Here is a 21,139-nt window from a genome sequence, read left to right on the forward strand (position 1 = left end):
TGAAAGTCCATAACTTTGGACCCCCTGAACCAAACTTCACCAAACCTGGATGGTATCATCAGGAGGGTTTCCTAAAGATACTCTGAAATGTTGGTACTGCTAACATAAAAATTCCTCCCATGACCAAAAATCCAGTTTTGAAGGATTTAACTCTTGTGTTTTAGCTTGGTTGCTGGTTGAGCTAAGGTTTTTGTACTTTTAAAGTTGTTGTTGCGACCATATTGTTTTTGTTCACCCTCTTTTCCACTTAACAGAGCTAGTTTACTGTTTTTCTTTGAAATAAATGTTAAAAAACATTTAACCTACTGATGCCTCAATTAATGCAATGTTATCGGTATCTATTTTTATTTTTGAAATTTGCCAGTAGCTGCTGCATTTCCCACCCTTGACTTATACGCAAGTCAATAAGTTTTCCCAGTTTTTTGTGGTAAAATTAGTGCCTCAACTTATATTCGGGTTGACACAATTCTTAGTTAATTTACCGTATATACTCGTGTATTATACGGTAAATTAACTACGAATTGTGTAACTCTTCTTACAAGTAAAATGGATTGAAATGGATCCTGTACTGATTTGTCCTGAAGCTACTCTGCAGGCACTCTCTTTATCTACTTTATCTAGGAAATGAAGATGAGACACTGGGAGGTAATTGGCTGTAACAAGAGGATCCATAGATGTTTTTTTTAAAAGAGAGGCCTTACCACTGCCTCTTTCAATCTTTCTGGGGAAAACCCCTGAGAGGAAGTTGATTATATCCCTCAAGCTGATTACATCCCTCAAAGGGACTCACACTGGCATTCAGTAGCCAAGATAGGCACAGGTCCAAGGTTATTTCCAGGTGGAGCTCCTGTTCTGCACATACACACCTTCCCCCAGTTAAATCATGCTAGATTTCATTTTTCTTTTTGTATGATGGTATTGTGCTTCTGACATCTTTCTTATTTTTCCTTAGTCTTACTGTGCTTTTTCTCAGACCTTGGTCTGTGACTGGTATGATCTTCCCTGGAAGCAGGTCTGGGATAGTATGGATTTCTATTTCTCTCTACCCATATTCAGGTTCACATTTGACACCATTACTCCTCCTGGCCACCATTCCCATTATCACACATAGCCATTTTGACAATATTTTTTTTAAAAAATGTTGTAGATACATTAAAGAACAGGTGGAGGAGGAGTTTGGATTTATACCCCGCCTGATTAAAGAGACTCAAAGCAGTTTACAAACTCTTTTTCCTTCCTCTCCCCAGAACATAAATCTTGTGAGGTAGATGGGACTAAGAGAGCACCAAAGAACTGTGACTATTCCAGGGTTACCCAGCAAGAATGTAACAGTGGGGAAACTAATCTGGTTCACCAGATAAGAGCCCACCATTCATGCGGAGGAATGAGAAATCAAACCTGGTTCTGCAGATTAAAGTCTACCTGCTCTTAGTCACTACAACATGCTGGCTCATCACACAGTGCTATAGTTTTAAATCACAATAACAATTTCCTGACTAGCAATATATTTTGTTTAAGGCAGAAATACTGCTGTGGAAGGGGAAAGTATGGAACATATCTTTGAAGGGAAACATTATTTGTTCTGTAAATACCTTTGCATTTGCCATGGCAATGATAGCAGTTTTGTCTCCATGTGGAAACAACCTAAGCATGGCCTTAAGTAATTTCCAATGCTACTATTTATTATTTATTTATTTATTTATTTTTGAATTTTTATACCGCCCTCCCCCGGAGGGCTCAGGGCAGTGAACAAATAAATATATGCAGACAGGGGAAAGTTAAAAACCAGTACAAATATAATACAAGCCCTGTCTCCTTATTAAAACCAATAATAGCAATACAGTCAGCATCCGAGAACTAAAACCGACCCCCCTCGGGGAATCTCAAGAGCCCCCCCCCCAAATGGGCCACATAATAAACAGATAATAATAATAATAATAATAATAATAATAATAATAATAATAATAATAATAATAATAATAATAATAATAATAATAATAATAATAATAATAATAATAATAAGAAGAAGAAGAAGAAGAAGAAGAAGAAGAAGAAGAAGAAGAAGAAGAAGAACAGTTTAGATTTATATCCCCCTTGCTCTTTTGTAGGAGACTCAAAGGGGTTTACAATCTCCTTGCCCTTCTCCCCTCACAACAAACACCCTGTGAGGTGGGTGGGGCTGAGAGAGCTCCGTAGAGCTGTGACTAGCCCAAGGTCACCCAGCTGGCGTGTGTGGGAGTGTACAGGCTAATCTGAATTCCCCAGATAAGCCTCTACAAGCAGCAGAGCTGGGAATCAAACCCGGTTCCTCCAGATCAGAGTGCACCTGCTCTTAGCCACTGCTCTTAGCCACTATGCCACTGCACACTCTATTTCAACAGAGATAATAAACACATAATAAACAGAGATTCTTTTTTCTAGCTTTTGATTCCAACCACTCATCTAGCATCCAAATGACAAAATATCCAGAGGTTTTCCCTGTCCCAAGATATCTTCAGCCCATCCCAAACAAACACAGGTATACTATTGGCACAATGTCAGATATGGCCTATATTTAACTGCAAGAAAGCAAGTACAACTCTGAATGTATCTTGTCTCTTTGTCTCTGAATGTATCTTGCCTTTAAAACTCTACAGGGTCAGTTGTGACTAGATCTTAGAAGCTGAGCAGGATCTGTCCTGGTTACTATCTGGATGAGCAACCTCCAGGGAATACCAGGATCATGATGCAGAGGCAGGCAATGGCAAGCCACCTCTGAACATTTCTTGCCTCAAAAACCCTACAGGGTTGCCATAAATCAGCTGTGAGTTGACATCACGCACACGTATATGAACACATACAAAAAGGGACAGTACATTTCTTTTCAGGTCTCCTGGCAATCCACCAATTGTTTACGGCCTCTGATCATGGAGGTTTCATTTAATTGTTAGCACATTGATAGACCAATCATCCATGAATGTATCTAATTCCCTTTTAAATCCAACTAAACGAGTATCCCTCATAATATCCCACAGTAGCAAATTCTACATGCCATTCACTACTTCCTTCTCTGTATGTGCATGTGTTCTCACATAATCAGACATTATGAGCTTGCTCCAAGTGTATGGAAAGTGATTATGCGTATTTCCAGGGAGTAATAAGGACCATGTTGTATTATTTGAAGATATTTAGTGTAATTCACTGTATTAGCTAGTGTGAACCCAGGCAGAACACCTCAAGTAGTGATGTATATAACAGGATATCATCAAATAACAGGATTGCATCTGTGAAGATGTTTTGCTTTGACTTAACTCTTAAAACTTCTATGGTGTTTCTCAGAGCATCTGCAGGATATCATTTTCAAATCCCACTTTCCTGGATGCCCCTGCTTTGCTACAATCCTTCCTGAAAGCTCGCTGTCCTGGCAGGTTCACATGCCATATAGACGAGAACATATGGATGTTTTTTAATCTCCCATCCACATCAGCACCATTTTCTTGCTGATTAAGATTGGAATAGCATTGCTGGGCAAGGAGAATTTAAGCACTTCTTGTGCCATTTTTCCAGTCAGCCCCCTCACCAGAAGTGATATAATGTGGTTCAAAGGAGAGAGAAGACAGGCAAAGGTCAGGTTATGTCTTTTTTCTCTATTAGGGCTCACTACAGCTGTCGGGACAGTTGTAACAATGAAAATGGCATGGGATGGACATTTGTACATATCTTTTCCCAGAGCGGTGGCCCTGATCCATGTCAGGTTCCCCTCTAATTGCTTACTAGGAACAACCAACATGTTGGGGAAAATCCATTTGTGGATCTCCAATGTAATGTGTGAGGGGGAGGGATACATCCCTAAACTGGATCTCAACTATGTTTGCGGCTTGCTTGACAAACATTACACAGGTTTCAGAATCTCAATCTTAAACTCCTTGGCGGATTCCGCATGGGCCAAAAACAGCAGTGTGAAAACGGTGTAAAAAGGTTTAAAACAGTGTAAAAGAGTTTACACTGTTTTCACACCGGTTTCACACCGCTGTTTTTGCCCATGCGGAATCCGCCTTTGACTTGGATGTGTGTGTGTTTCCTTTTCCAGAGAAGGAGGCTTATCACTGCAGCATTAGTAACAGCAATCATTTCACGATGGCATGAAATTTGGCACCAAAAAACTCTGTGATCAGCATGTAGACAGCAAGGTTTTGGCTACTCTGTATGTGAAAAGAAGTTAATTCACACACACAAAAAATCTCTAAATTAAATAATACCCACCAGACAATTTTTCCCTTTGTAACAGAGCTAGAAGTATCCCCTAGCCCCACCCTCCCTGCCACAACTATCTTTTTATATACATTCTTCACACTCTATTTCAACACTAATTATTTATCTTTGTAAACATTGTAGTTTCTCTGATTAAAATGCTTTCTGGCATTTATGAATGGCAAAAAACAAAATCCAAAATGTGTTTTGGGGAGAAATAAAATTATACAATTAACGGTTGGGTGCAGAAAGGAATAAAAAGAAACCAGATGGTCGGCTGTGGTGACTGGTTTTATAGAGTTCTTATTCATGCAGGGCATGGATTGCCAAAAAAAAAAGCCCCCAAAGTAATGTCTTATCATGCTACACAAGGTTAGATTTCTTCTAATAGTTAACAAATGCACGGATTCTAAAGAGAAAAAACGTATAGCAGTTTGAACAAAAAATGCAATACAATTGCCTTCTGGTTGGCTTTCAAGCTAGGAATTTCGGATACATTTAAACATATATCATAATTAAATAAATCCACAAGCTAGAGGAAAATCATCCTGATTCTGCAACTGTTTAGATCTGCCAGAGCTTGGGTGGACACCGGGAGCTACTTGCCTTGCCTAATTCATTTCAATAAGGAGGCATATATGATGAATAAAAGGCTCGTTCCCAGACCCAGAAGAAGGAAAGAATGGTCACCCACCCACAGCAACAATGCATCCCATGGGGGGGGGGGGTTAACCAAAACAGGCTTTTTCATTTGTGATCTGATGCCTTCCACCTTAAAAAACAAAAAGGGTTCTTTTGGAAAAATACATTTTTGTTTAAAATAAACAACAAATGTGGCTAGTCCACCTTCCAGAATTAGCAGTGTTCCAAGTTCTTCACAGATGTATCCATGCCACATTTCCCCTGGGCTGAGTGAAGTTTTTTTAAGAACACAATCTAGAAGACTTAATCTGGGAGGGAGATGTCCCCCTTTAACTATTATGACTATGAACATGGCATTGTCTTTTAAAAAATCTGGATAACTTACATTTTTTAAAAAATGCTCCTTTTCATTTGGTGCATCTGGAGATAAATAGTTCTATGGTCTAAAATACACTTTAAACATGGGGTTGATAGGCAGATGAGATGTTTTCTAATATTTAAAATATTTAAATAGTAAATAATTAATTTTTTAAATATTTTAAATCGTAAAAATTAAAATATTTACATATTTAAAAATTACCACCACCATCCCATTTCTTTGAAACACATCTTGAAATTTGGTGCCTCCATTTAGCAAGAACAGCAGTCTTCAGCTCTGTATTTAGTTGTTTATGTGAAAGAACCCCCTCCCTCTCTCCACCCCAGCTTCATTACATCAAATACCTGTGGGTAGCTATCCGTCCTTGGCAGCACAGATATGTCATAGGTTGCAGCAAAATGGCTTTTGGCTTGTTGGATCTGCCCATAACGTTCTCTCTTTCTCCACTTTGCTCTTCGGTTTTGGAACCAGACCTACATCAGAGAAAACAAGACAATCATTCAGGAGAATCTGGGTTTCCCCCACCCCCACCCCTAGGACCCTGACATGGGGTACTTCCCTGAAATTACCATCTGTGTGTCAAATGAGGGAAGCCAAATCATGCTGGTTTCTGAGCAGCTTAACCTCAGCTATGAAATTCCTACTGGTTTATCCAAGAAAACCCACCAAATCTGAACCCTTCTCAAAAGCACCGCAAGTCAGAACTTTTCAGCTGGGCCCAGTTGGAGAGCTGAAGAGAGATCATCGCTGACTTTTAGGTATGGGCTGCTTCAATAGATCTTTTATACAATATTTGAAAGAGATATTTAAGCCATTATAACAAAAATTAATGACCACGACACTTTGGAATCATTGGTCTTTAAAGTCAACAAGAAGAGGCAGCTATGACTCTAAAGAACAGAACTGCATAACTGGTTTCATGGCTGCCCATTCAAGGCACAAATGTGCTAGTTGTTCCAGTCACAGGGAGCTAGCCAAGCAGCTACCTCCAAGGCATCTTTGTTGCTTACAAGTTATTAGGACAGATTGACTTAGGAGGATAAAAAGGACCACAGCAAAAAGAACAGAACCACAGGAAGCGGGCAGTACAAAGTCATGGCCTCAGCCACCCATGCCGGTTTTCAGAGCCATAATGACTATTCTATCAAAAGAAAGGCAGACAAGAGGAACTGCACTATTTCATTACTTTCAAATCTAAACCTTTTAAGTGAATAACTCCAGTTCCTTTCACCCCAGTCATAAATATGGGGAGTTACAACCAGCCAAAATCAGGGCAACTTACCTATATATGTTAATTGGGTCACAGTCAAACTGTCTGCAAGCAGCTCTGTCAGTCATCTACCAATCTAAATCCTATATATCCATTACAAAGACCTGAGTGGTTAGTACAATCTCAGCAGTCTAGTCAGAATATACATCTTGAATGTGAGACCAATGAGTTTAACTGCATTTTATCAGAGATCTTGCAGCCAGATTGAATATAGTGGCAACTTTTTGTTGATCTTGCTTACACAAGATTTGCACTAATTATTTCCTCACCCATAGAGAATAGTGTACTTAACCATATTTTGTAGGTGGAGACAAATAAGATAAATGAGAACACCAGTATTACAGGAAAATCATCCCTTTGTCAGTCACAGTAAAGAAGTTTGTTCTCAGAACAGACCCCCTAACTATGGCCATTTAAATACCAGGAATGAAAGAGGATTAATGGCTCGCTGGATTTACAAAAAAAACCCCAAACCATATTAATGGATGTTTAAATGTATGGCAACATGTATATTATATTTCTATACTTCCTATGTTTGCTGGGGAAACCACTGTGTAATATTGTTGATCCCCACAACAATCGTAGCACAAAGGAATGTTTTATTTATTTTGATATTTACACTTCAATTTTCTTCACAATTGAAAGTGCTACAGAGGAAATGCATAGACTTTGCTTGTATAACATTCTAGATCTAGAATGGAATGAGAGAGAACTTCAAATTTTATGTTACTGTTTAAAGAAAGGTATCTAAAGTGATCACATCATGGCTTCCCCACAGAGCATTCTCCACAGAGTATTCTTCAACTCATTTTGCCCCAGACTTCCTGTTAGTCTCCTTAGTGTGAAAGCAGTGAGGGTGGCATGAAGTGGCATAGCGCCAACAGGGCAGGGGGCATGATGCCCCAGGCAGCACCGCAGCAGGGACATGGCGGGGGCACGGTGGGAATGTTCCAGAGCATTCTGGGGCAGGGCAGGGCATGCACGTGCCCTGGGCTCAGTTCCCCCTTGATCCGCCCCTGGTGGCATGTTTAACTGAATCCAGCTACTAGATCTTGACAAGTGCTTGCATTCAAATCGGATCAAATCTTATTATTATTATATTTTATATTATATTATTATTATTATTATTATAAGACTAGCAACATCTTATACATAAAATTGCAAATACAAGATTAAAAATTACATGAACATATTTCCAAATTTAACATAATCCTGTCAATATTCTGGAATGCGAAAATATTTCACTTAAATCTTAATCTAGCAAGGTATGGTGGGCTTGAAGTACTGCATCACAAAATTTAACAGTAGTTAAATCTGTGGTTTTTCATCTATAAGCAGCACCCTAGCCAATAACAAGCAGGGCATGTGGGTTATTGAACAGAGGAAAAATAAACCTTGTATGTGGCTTCTGATAAAGGGGACAAAAGTTCCGGCATTAACAATGCTTGGCACAGTCATAAGATCCCAATCTTGCTTTTCAGAAGATCTTGTAATTTCCTGCCAGATAGATCATTGGTCTAACTTAGTGAACTTATTACATTACTACAGACTACCATCACTATTGTCCTCTGATGCAACATGCCACAAAATCAAACAGATGCATTCAGAGGGCAACTCTGAGATTGTGACCAATGTGGTGAAGGCATTCAAGGGCCAAAATCAGCTATCTAAAAACTCTGCCATTTACAGACAGATCTGAGATCATGACTCACTACCTTTTAACTCATCTGTATTTCATATATGTTTAGACAGAATGTGGTGAATCCCTAACTATAGCTCACCATGTATTTGCAATCCATCAGTATAATAATATGATCATTTTTTTTAAAAAAAAGTCACCTGTGGTTGCTTCACCATATAAGCAGCCACTTCAGAATGGTTGTTCGAATATTTCTCATATGATCTAACACATGCTGATCATCTGTATGTATTTATAGCAAACTAGTCCTATTAAAAGCACTTGAGATACCACCTAACTATGCTGTCATCTAAAGGTCAATTAACACTTCAAAAGAGTATCAGCAGTTCAATTGGCCATGGCTTCCAGATGTAGATCCACTTTATGTTTTCAGGCATACATTTCCTTTTCATTTATTATTGTGTTCCCCACATTAAAATATGGCATATGGTAAATGTGGCAAATGCATAGGGCACACAAAGTAGAAAACCAGTCCATCCACAGATTTGGGGTATAATGCCATGGACTGCCTATATACTGAGTCCCTGAATTGCCAGAAATACCTGGTAACACCTTACATCAAAAATGCTAACGATGTCCTTGATCTATGTTACGGAAATGATGTCATTGATCCTATTAATCCTGACTGCTTTAGGGCCCAAGTTGTTAGCTTTCACCCTCTAATTATTACCCAGGGTCGAATGGGAGACTCTGATGTCAGCCCTGCTGAAATGAAGCAACCGTACTCCATCTTGTCTGCCTAGCTGATTCAACAGCTCACATATTGTCTGAAATAATTTCCAGTAGTTAAAGGTTAATCTGCAGTTATTTTGCTACTTTTCCTTTAATCTTAAATAACTGACAACAAAGTAAGCCTACAAAATTCCATATGATTTTATCTCTCTTAGAGCTGTGGTCTATGATTGTGCCATGATTTTGGAGCTTCTGTGCACATGAAGCGGCTCTTTCCACTTCAGTGAGATGGCAGCTCCACACCTGGCAAGAGGGGCATATTTCTGATGCAAAGGGGCACAATGGAGCCCCTGCATCCATAGCCAAGCATTCCATTGGAACAAACTTTTTTAGAGCCTGGAGCTCAGTCTTATCTATAGCCACACATTTACATATATCACTTGTAAAACAAAATTTGTATGAGTTACACATTATTTATTTACTTTGTTTATAACCTGCCTTTCTTACTACATGTACCAAAGCAGCTTACATCATTCTTCTGCCCTCCACATTATGCTCACAAGAACCCTGTGAGGTAGGCTAGGGTCAAAGTGTGTGACTCACCTAAGGTCACCCACAGCAGAGTGGGAATTCAAACCTCAGTCTCCCAGATCCTAATCTGACCTTCTAACCTCCGGCACCCTGGCTTTCATTATCCCTATTGGCTTTCCAAACCACTGTCATTCCCCCATCCAAGAATAAAATGAATAATTACATCAAAAGATTTTCTAATGATATCTCATGGCAGCCTATTTGCTTCACTCAGATGAACAGGCCTTAAAATAAACTGATGCAATAAACCCAACACACACACACACACAATAATGTTGGTCTCCCCAGGTTGTGGTTAAAGACTAGCAACGAGGAAATAACTAAAGCCTTTATAGCTATTCAAGGCTAATATCAGAGCAGGAACATAAATGAACATGTTTCTGAAACTGATTTGAATGTTAATCATCTGCGGAGATTATTACTGCAGTCCTTTAGGGAGTCGGAAACACCCCTAATATTGCCTAAAGCAGCAGGGATAAACTTTAATTTCCATGGACTCATTGCAAATTTAATATGGCAGTTTTGAAAAATGCCCCAAACAATCAAAGCATAGCCATGACTCAGTCCTGTTGAGCATATTTTTTATGGCTGCAATCCGGCCCTTAGTTACTCATGCATTTATTCTACTGAACTCAATGGAACTTGCCCAATGTATAACCAATTGCAGGATTGCACCCCTCGTTGCTAAATCTGTATTATCTTTTGTGCCGAAGGCTACAAGCAGCCATTTTCCCCCCCTCCTGTCTCCACAGGAGGCACAGAGAACATGTTATGGGAATTTAGTAATGAGGCCCTTTTATTGGAAAAAAGAAAGTCCTTGACAATCTCCTTAAGCTGGGTGCCAATTACTCCACTGACATGCAGCAGGAAAGAGAACAACTTCGATAAATTAGGTTCAGGCTGACTCACGGCATGTATGCAGGTCAAAACATAAATTGGATCTTGATGAAATGCTGAGGAAGGGAGATGTATGGAGTGAAACCAGCCAATCGTTTGGCTAAACTAAACAAAACAATTTGCTTGAATTTAGAGGATCTGAAAAGGAAGAAACCCACATTTTTAATGTTGACACTCCCCCAAAATGTTTCTGTTTACATCAATTTACTCAAAACTGACTCTTGGCAAAGATATAGTAACCATAGCCTGTACAAAACAAGGCAACAATCTGCTGCTTGTTATCCCTGCGTAGCCAGATGCAGCTCTCTAATGATGTAAGACCTTTGAAAACTGCTTAATATTGTGATGGAATACTGCTGCCACTTAGAGCAAGGGCAATCCCCATTTTTATGCACAGGTTTTTCTCAGTCGACTGATCAGAAATGCAAAAGTCCAGAGCATTCCATTCAACATGCATGGAAATCGCTGTGTACATAAATGATAAAATAAACATTCTCAAAGGAGAGGGAGTAAAACTGGCCATTTTCTTCCAAAGAGAGCAAGTAGCATATGGAAATTGTAAATTCCCTCTCTCTTGATCATACCTCACACAAATTAGTTAGATCTAGGTCTCCCACCCTTACTTAACCTGCACTTTATTCAAAAGAAATCCATCCTCACATTGTGACTTACATGTTGATTAGAAAGGCTAGGCTAGAGACTATGATCCTAGTCTTCATGCCTACCCCATAGCACATTCAGTCTACACACATGTAACTGAAGTGCTGAGTAGCTAATGAGGATCAGTAACAAACCAAATCCTCTGTATGATCTTTTCCATCATAAGGTTAATGCACCAGACTCCACACATGTACCTCAAATATTTATTCACCGATAAAGAGTATAGGATTGCAGCCTATTTGAAATCACTTGCTTTTGTTGATACACTTAACCCACACTGAATAAAACAAATACCACATGGAGATAGAATTCCAGTTCGGTATTACAGGATCTTGGAAATATCCCAAATGTTAATAGATCCCCTTGAGTCCATATGGTGGGAAGCTCCTGGACATCAGCGCATGATGGAAAGACTGAAAACCCTATAAGTTGCTCCTGAGTGATGCTTATGTTTTAGTGTTTAGTCCTGCACTGACTTGACATTGCAATTATTTTCAAAATGACCATCTTTCCCCTCTGTACCCCCTAATAATAATTACCTATAAACACTAGTGGTGCAACAGTACCTTAAGACACTGTCAGAGCCGAAAGTAAGGTTAAGAAACATTTGCTGTGACCTTGGGCTGTAGTTCATGCTTCACCTTGGGTGTTGCATGTCCAGTAAGCTCTACATCATACGTTCATAACCCATCAAATTCCTTCAGCAAGCCACCTTCCTCTGTATTTCAGTATGGGGAATGATGAATGCTCCTCGTCTTGTAAGAATTGATGGATAAAGGCTGTGAAGCACTTGAAATGCATAATAGTGTTGCAAAATATTATTTTTCCTGACACTCTTTCTAATGAGCAAACAATGCAGCTAGCTACCCAAACAGTCATGCAATGAGCCAACCAAGCTTTAAAAGTAAACATAGCTTTGTCCTCTCTGAGGAATAATTCATAAATACTTTGCAGAACCTAATAAGCCTGTAGCCTCCAGAACGAGTAGCTTGTTTTGGATGGAAGAAGGACTCCTACCTGAACTCTGGCCTCAGTGAGTTCTGTTCTCAGCGCCAGCTGCTCCCTTACATAAACGTCAGGGTAATGTGTTTTCTGGAACACTTTCTCCAATTCTTCCAGCTGTAAACTGGTAAAAGTGGTCCTGTGCCTCCTCTTCTTACTGCTAGAGACATTGCTGTCGCTTTTATCTCCGAGTTCATCCAGCTCCCCTTTCTCCTGCATCCCTTTCACTGGAGACATCCGAAGGCTGCTGCAGTTTTCCAAGGGCCTGCCCAGCTCGCTGTGAAGTGGCTGACCTTCCACTTTCGTAATTCCATAGTTCACTGTACACAAGAGGGAGACATATTTGGGTTGGTTGTTTCTAAACTGAGGGTTATTTTATAAAAATAAAAATGCTAACACCGATGAGGAGCTATCGACATCTGGAAGGAGCACATGTTGCATAGGTGACATTCAATAAATATATATTCTTAATATAGAGCACCACATTTCCATGGAAGGAAGAGCACTGAGACTTCCACAGACTTTATTTGCAAGGCATGTTCCAGTCTTTTCCAATGTAATCAGAGCAAAAAAAAATAGACAATGTGGACCACTGAGACAAAAGTTATTTTGGGTCATACTTTAATCAATATTTTAAATGGAACTTTGGGATGAAAATGTATGCTGCTAACCTGGGCCAATTCTACCACATGTGGGCACTTTGGCTGCAACTCAAAGCCCACTTACCTGGGTGTGAGCTGCACAGGATATAATAGGACTCATTTTTAGTGTGTTCAGGTAAGCTTAGACTGCATATGTGCTGCTGAAATAATTGTGCCCCAGTTATCACATTTTACTTTGCAGCCTGACTAGCAATTACAATGATTTGCAGGCAAAATGGATAAGAAAGAGGCATTAAAACGGAACAACACTTGCAAATCAAGAATAACTGCTCAAAAAAGATTCCGAAGAATGCCCTTGCTTTTGCAATTTGCCTTTGTTTCCAATTAATACATTTATTATTTCAGACTGAAGAATTTCTTTTTAAAAATAATTCAGTGAAACAGTTTATTTCCTTTATGTTAACTTAGGTCATGCAAGGTCCATTTATCTGCAAGAAAACACTCAGTGTCTAAGATCCAGATTAAAGTCTTTTTCTTTAGCTTCTGAACAAGGAATAAAACACTTTCCCAACCTTCCCCTACCCTCCCATGTCACATTATGGGGATAACCAATGCAGCATGTTACAAGATCTGAAAGAGCTTCACCTCTCTCCTCCACCACCACCACCCCTCCTTTGTTTGACAGGTGGGGGAGTTAAGGAGGAATTCCATCCAAGGTACTAAAACTTTACAAAGGATGGCACCTAATTTGCCCTTTTGAGCTTGTTTTAAAGGGTCTCTGCCACTCTCAGTAATTTCATTATGTCGCCATGTTCCTTTGGTATAATTTTAACCAGACACAGGCTAAAATCCAGTGAAGCACATTTATATCAAGCTTCTTTGAAAGCACCAGTGTTAAACCTCAAGCAGGCACATTTATAGGGAAGCAAGTCTGACCTGTACATATATTTTGATTTGGACTGTAAATATGTCGTCCTATGCACACTTGTTTGGAAATAAAGTCCTAGCAAACCCACTGGGAGTTACTTGTGAGTAAATGTGCATAGTATTCTGCCACATATGCATTTGGGAGGGTTTGTTAAGCTGGGTTTGTTATCAGTAAGCAAAACAAGGAAGTAGGATACATAATGGAGAATCATGCCAATAGTACTCCATTTTGTTATTTTGTTAACTAGAAAATTAAGCTTCCCACCATAGCTCTGACATTGTCCTCCACTAAATTAGGAAGAACCACATATGTACAGAGGATAGCAAACTATCTTCATTGTGATGTGTGGTTAACACCAATCACAAATAGCTTCATTACTTAACAAAACTTCTTCACTTCTACTGAAAACATGCCTGGAGAACTTCCCAAATTAAATGATTCTACTGCTAAACCAGAACTGGTCTAAGGATTATAGTAAAATTATAATGACTTGAAACAGTGCACAAATATTTGACACTGAACTCACAGTACTTTTTTGAAGAAGTGATTGTGAAAAAATAAAAGGATGCCCTGAAAATTATTCCAAGAATTTATATATTTACACATGGAATGAAGGGAACTTTTATTTCTCACTCTGTGATCTAAAAAACTGAACTACAATAGAGTCAACATTTGCTGATAATTTTTAGATGATATTGTTTATCATCGTTCAAAATAAAGATAGACTAAGGAGTTGAGAAGATAAGGGGAAATCACAGGGTTCTGAGAACTGTGTACAGAACCAGTTGTACAAAAACAGCAGAAAATTAATACAGCTTGAAGAGTCAAATTTACTAGATTCCTCAGCTAAATTTCATTTCCTCTTTTATCTGCATGTTTCATCGCCTGGAATATAATTGGGAACATCTTCAGTCTCGTTAAATTAAACGACACTGTAGTAAAGTTTTCAATTTTCATTGGTATGTTGGCTTTAATGGACGCAGGTATCGATGTGGGGAAACCGCTGCTGTTTCTTATATTAAAAAGGACAGGAAAAATACATTTTGTATTTGTATTGTAAATTGGGGGATCGGATTTGAATTTCAATCGGGTGATAGATTTTACTCTACGGGGTCCTCTCTATTTGCCTCTAAAGCAAGGAAGACGTTCTACTGGAAATGAATGAGATTTTTTTTTCTTGCAAATCATGTTCCTAGGACCAGGCTGCTGAAAATGCTCAGAGAAAGAACCTTCTCAGGACAAGAGCCGGGAGTGTAATTGCACTTAAGAAACCGACACGACTGACCACAGCAACTACGAGGCTAGTGAGCATATAACACTGACCAGGCGCAAACTGTCATTATCGCACTAGAGAGGAAAAGAAAGAGGAATCCCCTAAAACTCCCGGGGGCTTTTGAAACCATTATAGATTAACAGTCGGTTTATGATGCCAAGATTTCGAAGACATTATTTACTGCTGGGCTCAGAGGGCTTCTCTACCAGATGGCGCAGAGAACTTAGCCAGCATTTCCGGTGAGAATAAAAGCAAGCAAAAGGGTAGGGGGGGTTGGGGGCGACCTCCCCATTTTTTGCCTCCTCTCGACGGGCGAGAAAGCGGAGAAAGGGACGGCTGGAGGGAGCGGCCCCCAGCAGGTCCAGAGCTCGGCTTGGAGGGGCTTGCAGATCCTTGGGCATGCGAATCGGAGTCTTTGGAAGAAAGTCAATGTAGTGGCGCAAGCCGATCAGGGAATTGCCTTTTGCTTTGGGTCCCAGTAAGATGAGGTCATAAGCTAGAACTTATGACTTCCACCGCGTTGTAGGTCCACAGAGAGGCGGCCCCCAAATGCCTGTTGCGCCGCGGTCTTGGCGGAGTCGGGAGACGAAAGGGCTCCATCGGGGCTCTGTGGCTGCTTAGTGATTGGGTTTGATCCCGCCGTTACCAAATCTATTCAGATCTTGCAGACACTCCCAACACCCTTCCCTCCTCTTCATAACCCGCGTGAGGTTACTCAGATTTCAGGAAGGAGAAGTCAGGCCGCCGCCGCTGCCCCCCCCCCCCGCACTGATCGCAGCTCCAGAGAAGGGGGAGACAGCCGCAATCCTGAGCACGCACTTATCAGGGAGTGAGCCCCCCTGTGAACGTAGTGTGGCTTACTTCCGAGTAGACATGCTTAGGCTTGCTCTGTAACAGTGCATCCTAGGCGGAGCTACTCCGGTTTCAAGCCCTTGAAGCCCACAAGGTTAAATCGGGGTGATTTTGTGTCCGATTCCACGCAAGGGGCAGCTGGGCGGCTCAGATCGGTTGGGCTGCCCGGCTGGCTTGCCGCATTTGGCGCGCCGATGGCCGCGCGACGGGACAGAGAGATGCCGGCAGGCAGCGGCGACCCCAGAGCTGAGAATCCCAAAGGCACCAACTCTCCAGTCGCCAGGTCTCGAATCGGCCTTGCCCAGCCCACCACCCCAAGAGGAAGCGTGGCGGCCTTCGCTGTCTTGCTCTGGAGGCCGTCCGGGAAACGGGCCAGATCAGCAAAGCCCCAAATACGGGCCAGGGGAGGCTGCCGCGACCTTTTGGAGGCCAGGGCAGCCTCTCCTTCCCGCCGCCCCCCGTGGGCCGCTTTGTCTCGGGCCTCTGGAGGCTTCTGGCAAGGAAAGGGCTCCCGGGGCGGCCACGCTGGTGAAGCGTCTGCAATAGTTCGCGGAGTGGGGGGTGGAGGACTCGGCGCTTCTTCTGCTACTAGCACAGAGGAAGAGCTGCCGTAGAGTTGAACCTGAAGTGCTGGCGAGCATCAGCTGCACGGCCCTTCGAAAGAAATTAATTCTGTCCTGCGAGCCGGGTCGAGATGAATGGGAGTTGGATCGGGACCCCACGGATCCGGCATGTGGGCGGAGGAGGGAGGCGACTTCCCCGCTGTGCAGCCTTCCCAACCCGGACGCCAAGGTCAGGGAGCCGAGGCTGGGAGGGAAGGCCAAGCGGGCCCTGCGCCACGGAAGCGGCGGGGGCGAGTCTTCCCCGGCCACCCCTCCCCTAGCCGAGGCTGCCGCCCAAACCCCTCCATCCCGAGCGGCCCGAGCAGACACTCACCGGCTCCGTCCCTGCCGGGGGACGCCCTGTCCAGGCGGCCGTGGGGATTGTAGGGGGCCTGAGCCACGCACTTGGAGCCCTTGCCGTAGAAGGCCTCCCCGCCGCCGTCCAGCGCCTCCATGACGTGCTCCAAGGGGCCCCCGGCCGGCAGGTAAAACTCGCCGCCTTTGCCCGCCGCCGCCGGGGGGCTCTTGAGGGCGAACTTGTCGCTCAGGAAGTCCATAATCCTCGACGGAGCCGCGATCCCGCCCGCCCGCCCGCCTGCCGCTCCGGAGAAGCCCCGACGGCTCTTTTATATGTTGAAGCTCAGCGGGGGCTTCTTGCGCAACCTCCCCTCGCCGCGGCCTCCGCTGGCTCCACCCCACCCCCCACCCCACGGCCCACAGCGGCTGGGCAGCCAGGAGGGCGGGGGCGCGGGCTCTGGGCAGGGTCCCTGGCCGACCACAACGCGCAACCCACTCCCAGTTCGCCCGGGATTCCGCACAGCCAAAGGATTCTCTCCCTCCCCCGTTCCCTCCCTTCTTCCCTGCAGACGCCAGATCGATCCGAAGGGACTTTGTTTTCCAGCCGAGCAGACAGCCGCTGACGAACCGGTGGGGGCACAAGGTATTCGACGGGAGGGAGAGCTTGCCGAAGGACGCGCACCCGAGTGGAACGCAGCTGCGCCGCCCCCTTCTTCAGAGTAAGTGGCTGGGAAATTTCAGACGGTTTGGGCTAAAGGATGCGGGCCCAGGGTGAGGGGCTCCTCAAGGGGACAAGGGAGAAAACTGCTGACTCCAGGACTTCCTGGGAGCTGGAGCGCTTTTCTGCGCTGGGCCCCGGAGGAACTCAATTAACCCCACACCCCTGAACAGGCTCACAGCCTCCTGAACCTATTGGCTTCAATGGGTTTAGAAGAGGTTGATTCCGTTTATGTCTGCTCTGGAAATCTCCAGCAAACGCAAGCTGAGCCGGGTGTGTTTCCAGCGGCTGTTTTGGTCGGCTTTGGGTTCCCTATAAAAGGTAGATTTTTTTAAAAAAAAGGATAAAGAAATGAGCATCAGAACCACAAGTAATTGGAAGTTCCAACGGCGCTGGACCGGTTGCTTGAGACAGTGGTCTGGCACTAATGGCTTTCCAAGCGGCCAGAATAGCGGTTGTACTTTGAGTAAAATTGTAGTTAAAGTAGCAGCAGTGGCAAAGCCTGGCTAGTTGGGCCAGGAGAGGGGACCGCTGAGGTCCTACCCGCCTGGGGACGCAGCACCTCTGGGCGTTCAGGAGGCGCGCCGGGCGGGTTGGCAGCAGTCAAATCTCCTGGCCCAAACCCAGAGCGGCGTCCTACTGCTGAGATCCGGGCAGGGAAGAGAGTGCGGCGTGTCTTCAAGGCAGACCCAAGACGGGCTTGCTGAGCTTTAAGCCCTTCCCCCTCCGCAACTCTCCCTGGCGCGTTACTGCCCCATTGACCTCAATGTCACATCTGTGCTTTCGTCTCTGCAGACTTCGACGGCACGTCAGCCTTCGGCTCCTGCTTCATTCCGCAACCGGGTTTGTCGACCCAGGTCCAAACTGGCGAGTCTTTTCAGCGGTCCCTTCATCATTCTCAAGTGCTGGATCACTGCAGGGCATCTGCTTTCACCTGCTGTGGCCTGAGGCTGAAGTAGAGGTGGGGAAGTCAGGATTCCGGCGGCTCACTGTCTCGTTTGGCCCCCTGGAGACCAGAATGGGTCCAAAGGACACCCTCCAAGCAGTGGGGAAGAACACTCGCCTGGAGGAGGATGGATGCCAAAGGAAGACGCAGGCAGCAGGATTTTGCCAACTGCCGCGGGGGAAAGGCAAGGGTCGCTTTCTGGAAGCCCTTCCATCGCTGGGCATCTTGCTTTTCCCTCTGGCCCGGAGAAACTGCGCCTGCCGCCAAGAGTCCTCGAGGCAATCCCAAGCACCCGTGTCTTGGGCCTGCAGTTTCGCAAAAGCGGCTGCTGGAGCGGCAATGTAGAGTTGATCCAAATTGTGTCCTTTTCGGGGCAGAGGTCTTTTTCCTGGCGGGGAGGGGGAGCGCCTTTGGGCAAGGACTCAGCGCTAAGGTAAACCCTTCGGGGGATTCAGCTTTTGACAGAAGCATCCTTCCCACCCTTGCACTTGCGCTGTATGGCCGCGATCCCGCGGAACTGCTCCCTGCGCCTTGCGAGGAAACGACTCTGGCGCAGGAGAGCTTCCGGTCAAACCCTGCCTCGTGGCCGCTTGGTCTTTTCCCCAAGCGGCAAAAGGGATCATCTGGCTGCTTCAAGTAAAGCCAGGCTCCGTTTAGGATCCCAGGGACTGCCCAGACAGGATTTCGAAGTCAATGCCGAGTGCGATCCAAGACTCAGGATAATGTTGCTTGGATGCCTGCAAAATGTCGGGATCAGTAAAGTCCCTAGAAAAGAGCCAATTCATATTCTGCCTCTTAATATTTAGATATAGCTTTTTAAGGTATAGCTTTTTACGATATAGCTTTAAGATTTCTCGCTCCTGCTCTTTGGAGGGAAATCTTTTGGCCACCTCAGCCGTTGCAGTTGTTTTGTTACACACCCCGGAGCGGTGCTCTAGCAGGAGGGCAGGAAAGTTCGGGAAGTCGTCTGTGTTGCCTGCCTCTGACTATCTCCCCGGCGAAATGGCGACACTTTGCCCCCTCCCTCTCCCTGCCCTTCCTCTCCCCACTTCTTTTCATTTTGATTAAAATGGAGTTGGTTAGAAATGGATTCAACATTGCTCTTAAAAAATGGAAGGAAAAGGGTGGCTGGATTTTGCAGGAAAAAAGTGAGTCAAGAGTGACGAAGGGGGTTTCTCTGAACAAGGCTGCTAGGAGATCCACCACGGATGCTTCGAGGTGAAACCACCGGCCTCCCTTCAAAAGTTAGTCAGTTTCAGTCCAGGTACACCAAATTAAGTTAGCCAGAAGGAAATATTGTTTAATTCCGTTGGCTTACTCCCAGGAAAATGCTCTTCGGGTTGCAGCCTTAGATTCTAGAAGCAAGCCTTTATTGGCATAGAACCTTAGATTCCTGCTCTGCATCCTTTTCACTCTGGCACAGAAATGCCCCAACCCAGCAGGTCTTGCCTGCCAACCATTCTCTCTCTGCCCCCGCTTGACTCTGACCCCCGCTGTGTCTGAAGCCGGGCAGGCCCACTTCCAGCTCAGGCCCAGGATGGTTCTGAGGAGGGCTCCACCTTTCAGGGGCCACAGAGCTGCGTCGGGAGCTGCGTCGGGACTCGGAACTCTGCAGTCCGATCCGCTGAAAACCAGGGCTGCCTGCAGGTCTGCGGAGCATCAAGGGCATTTTCTTAAAGAGTTCCTCCGGGACTCGGCCCAATAAGCTCCGGGCTGCCTTCGTCGGCGAATGCCAGACCCCCCCCCCCCCGGAAGTCATTTCGGGATCCTGGGGATCCATTGCCAGGGATGAAGGGAAGGTCTCCGAGAGTGCAGGAAGGTTCCTGGCTGCCTCGGTGTCTTTTCCATGAAAGCCACTGTGAGGGGCTGTTGTAGGCAGGACGCATCTTTTAGCAACCTCAGTCTTAGCCCAGTAAAAGCAAGTGAAGGGCAAGCAGTGCCGGATTTACTGATAGTCTTGACCGGTTGAATCAAGGGCCTCCAAATGAAGGGGGTCTCCGGTATATCGATGTTCGGCACTGTCTCACAGGCCTTTCTTACACATGCTGTCTCTGCACAACCCTTGAGAACTTTTTCGTTGCATCCATTTCAGAATAATACAGAATCAATGTCTTAATACCGGACACTAGTACTGATTTCTATATTGCTGTTGTCCTTCCAGAACTTCACGGCAGTGGACCCCATCTTTATCCAGTCGTGAAGGGGGTTGGGAGGGGCCTCTCTTCATCTAAACCCGGCACTGACGGCAAGGGCTGAAACGGGAATCAGGGAGAGTTGGGCCTACAAGCGCGACTTTCAGATCCCCGGCAGGATCAAGAGCACAGTTCCTTGCACCGCGGGTGAGGGGGGGGGGGGTCAGAGGTCCCGGGGTCAAGAGATCCGTTCGGACCCTTCTTCTGACCGCAGATCCCTGCTCAGCCTCATTTAGACACCTTCGCAGCTGTCAGATTGATCGTCTCCTCCCACTCCCCGCTTCTCGCAGATTCCATTGATAAAGCGGGGAGGGGGGGGGTACAGTTTCACTTGGCTCTTCTCTTGGCGGGGGCGCAGCGAGGGTCTGCGGTGGAGTCCCCGCGGGGGTCATCCTTGGCCAGGCAAGTTCAGTTGATTAATAGGCCTCGGGACTGATAAGATCGGGCAGGGGGTGCACAGCCAGGGCGGGGGTAGAGAAGGTTTAGGAGAAACTTCCACAAAGACCAGAGACACAAACGATTAAGTGTAGTAAGGCATTACACACACACACACACACACACACACACACACACACACACACAGAGAGTTACTCTACTATACTTAATATATGCTTTGTGTATGTGTGTTTCTATAAACATATATTTCTATAAATGAAGTCCCACTGGGGCCGTGATTGGATGTGAGGC

At 44.6% G+C, this 21,139-nt stretch overlaps 2 protein-coding genes across 3 annotated transcripts in view; one reads left to right on the forward strand and one right to left on the reverse strand.

The window, feature by feature from the left end:
* Nucleotides 1-16,994, reverse strand: part of ALX1 (ALX homeobox 1) — a 33,469-nt gene extending 16,475 nt beyond the window's left edge. The window contains exons 1-3 of one of the 2 annotated variants that reach the window (XM_048501148.1): nt 16,634-16,994; nt 12,058-12,362; nt 5,596-5,724 (exon numbers count right to left, since the gene is read on the reverse strand). In XM_048501148.1, coding sequence (XP_048357105.1) covers nt 5,596-5,724; nt 12,058-12,362; nt 16,634-16,856 — 657 coding nt within the window. In that variant the 5' untranslated portion in view covers nt 16,857-16,994. The remainder of the gene's footprint in view (nt 1-5,595; nt 5,725-12,057; nt 12,363-16,633) is intronic. The other variant, XM_048501149.1, reaches the window with a different exon arrangement.
* Nucleotides 14,986-20,376, forward strand: LOC125435104. Its single transcript, XM_048501150.1, has 3 exons — nt 14,986-15,084; nt 17,166-17,315; nt 18,110-20,376. The coding sequence occupies exons 1-3, from the start codon at nt 14,996-14,998 to the stop codon at nt 18,603-18,605; spliced, it is 735 nt and encodes a 244-aa protein (XP_048357107.1). The 5' UTR covers nt 14,986-14,995; the 3' UTR covers nt 18,606-20,376.
* Nucleotides 20,377-21,139: the final 763 nt, after the last annotated feature.

This window comes from Sphaerodactylus townsendi, linkage group LG06, assembly GCF_021028975.2.
Source record: "Sphaerodactylus townsendi isolate TG3544 linkage group LG06, MPM_Stown_v2.3, whole genome shotgun sequence".
Taxonomy (NCBI): domain Eukaryota; kingdom Metazoa; phylum Chordata; class Lepidosauria; order Squamata; family Sphaerodactylidae; genus Sphaerodactylus; species Sphaerodactylus townsendi.

What these genes read in the sequence shown, in the direction of transcription:
- LOC125435104 (XM_048501150.1), top strand. Translation starts at nt 14,996, where the DNA reads ATGATGCCAAGATTTCGAAGACATTATTTACTGCTGGGCTCAGAGGGC. An exon ending in GAACTTAGCCAGCATTTCCG is followed by an intron (nt 15,085 to 17,165) that starts GTGAGAATAAAA and finishes TCTTCCCTGCAG; the next exon opens with ACGCCAGATCGATCCGAAGG. An exon ending in GCGCCGCCCCCTTCTTCAGA is followed by an intron (nt 17,316 to 18,109) that starts GTAAGTGGCTGG and finishes TCGTCTCTGCAG; the next exon opens with ACTTCGACGGCACGTCAGCC.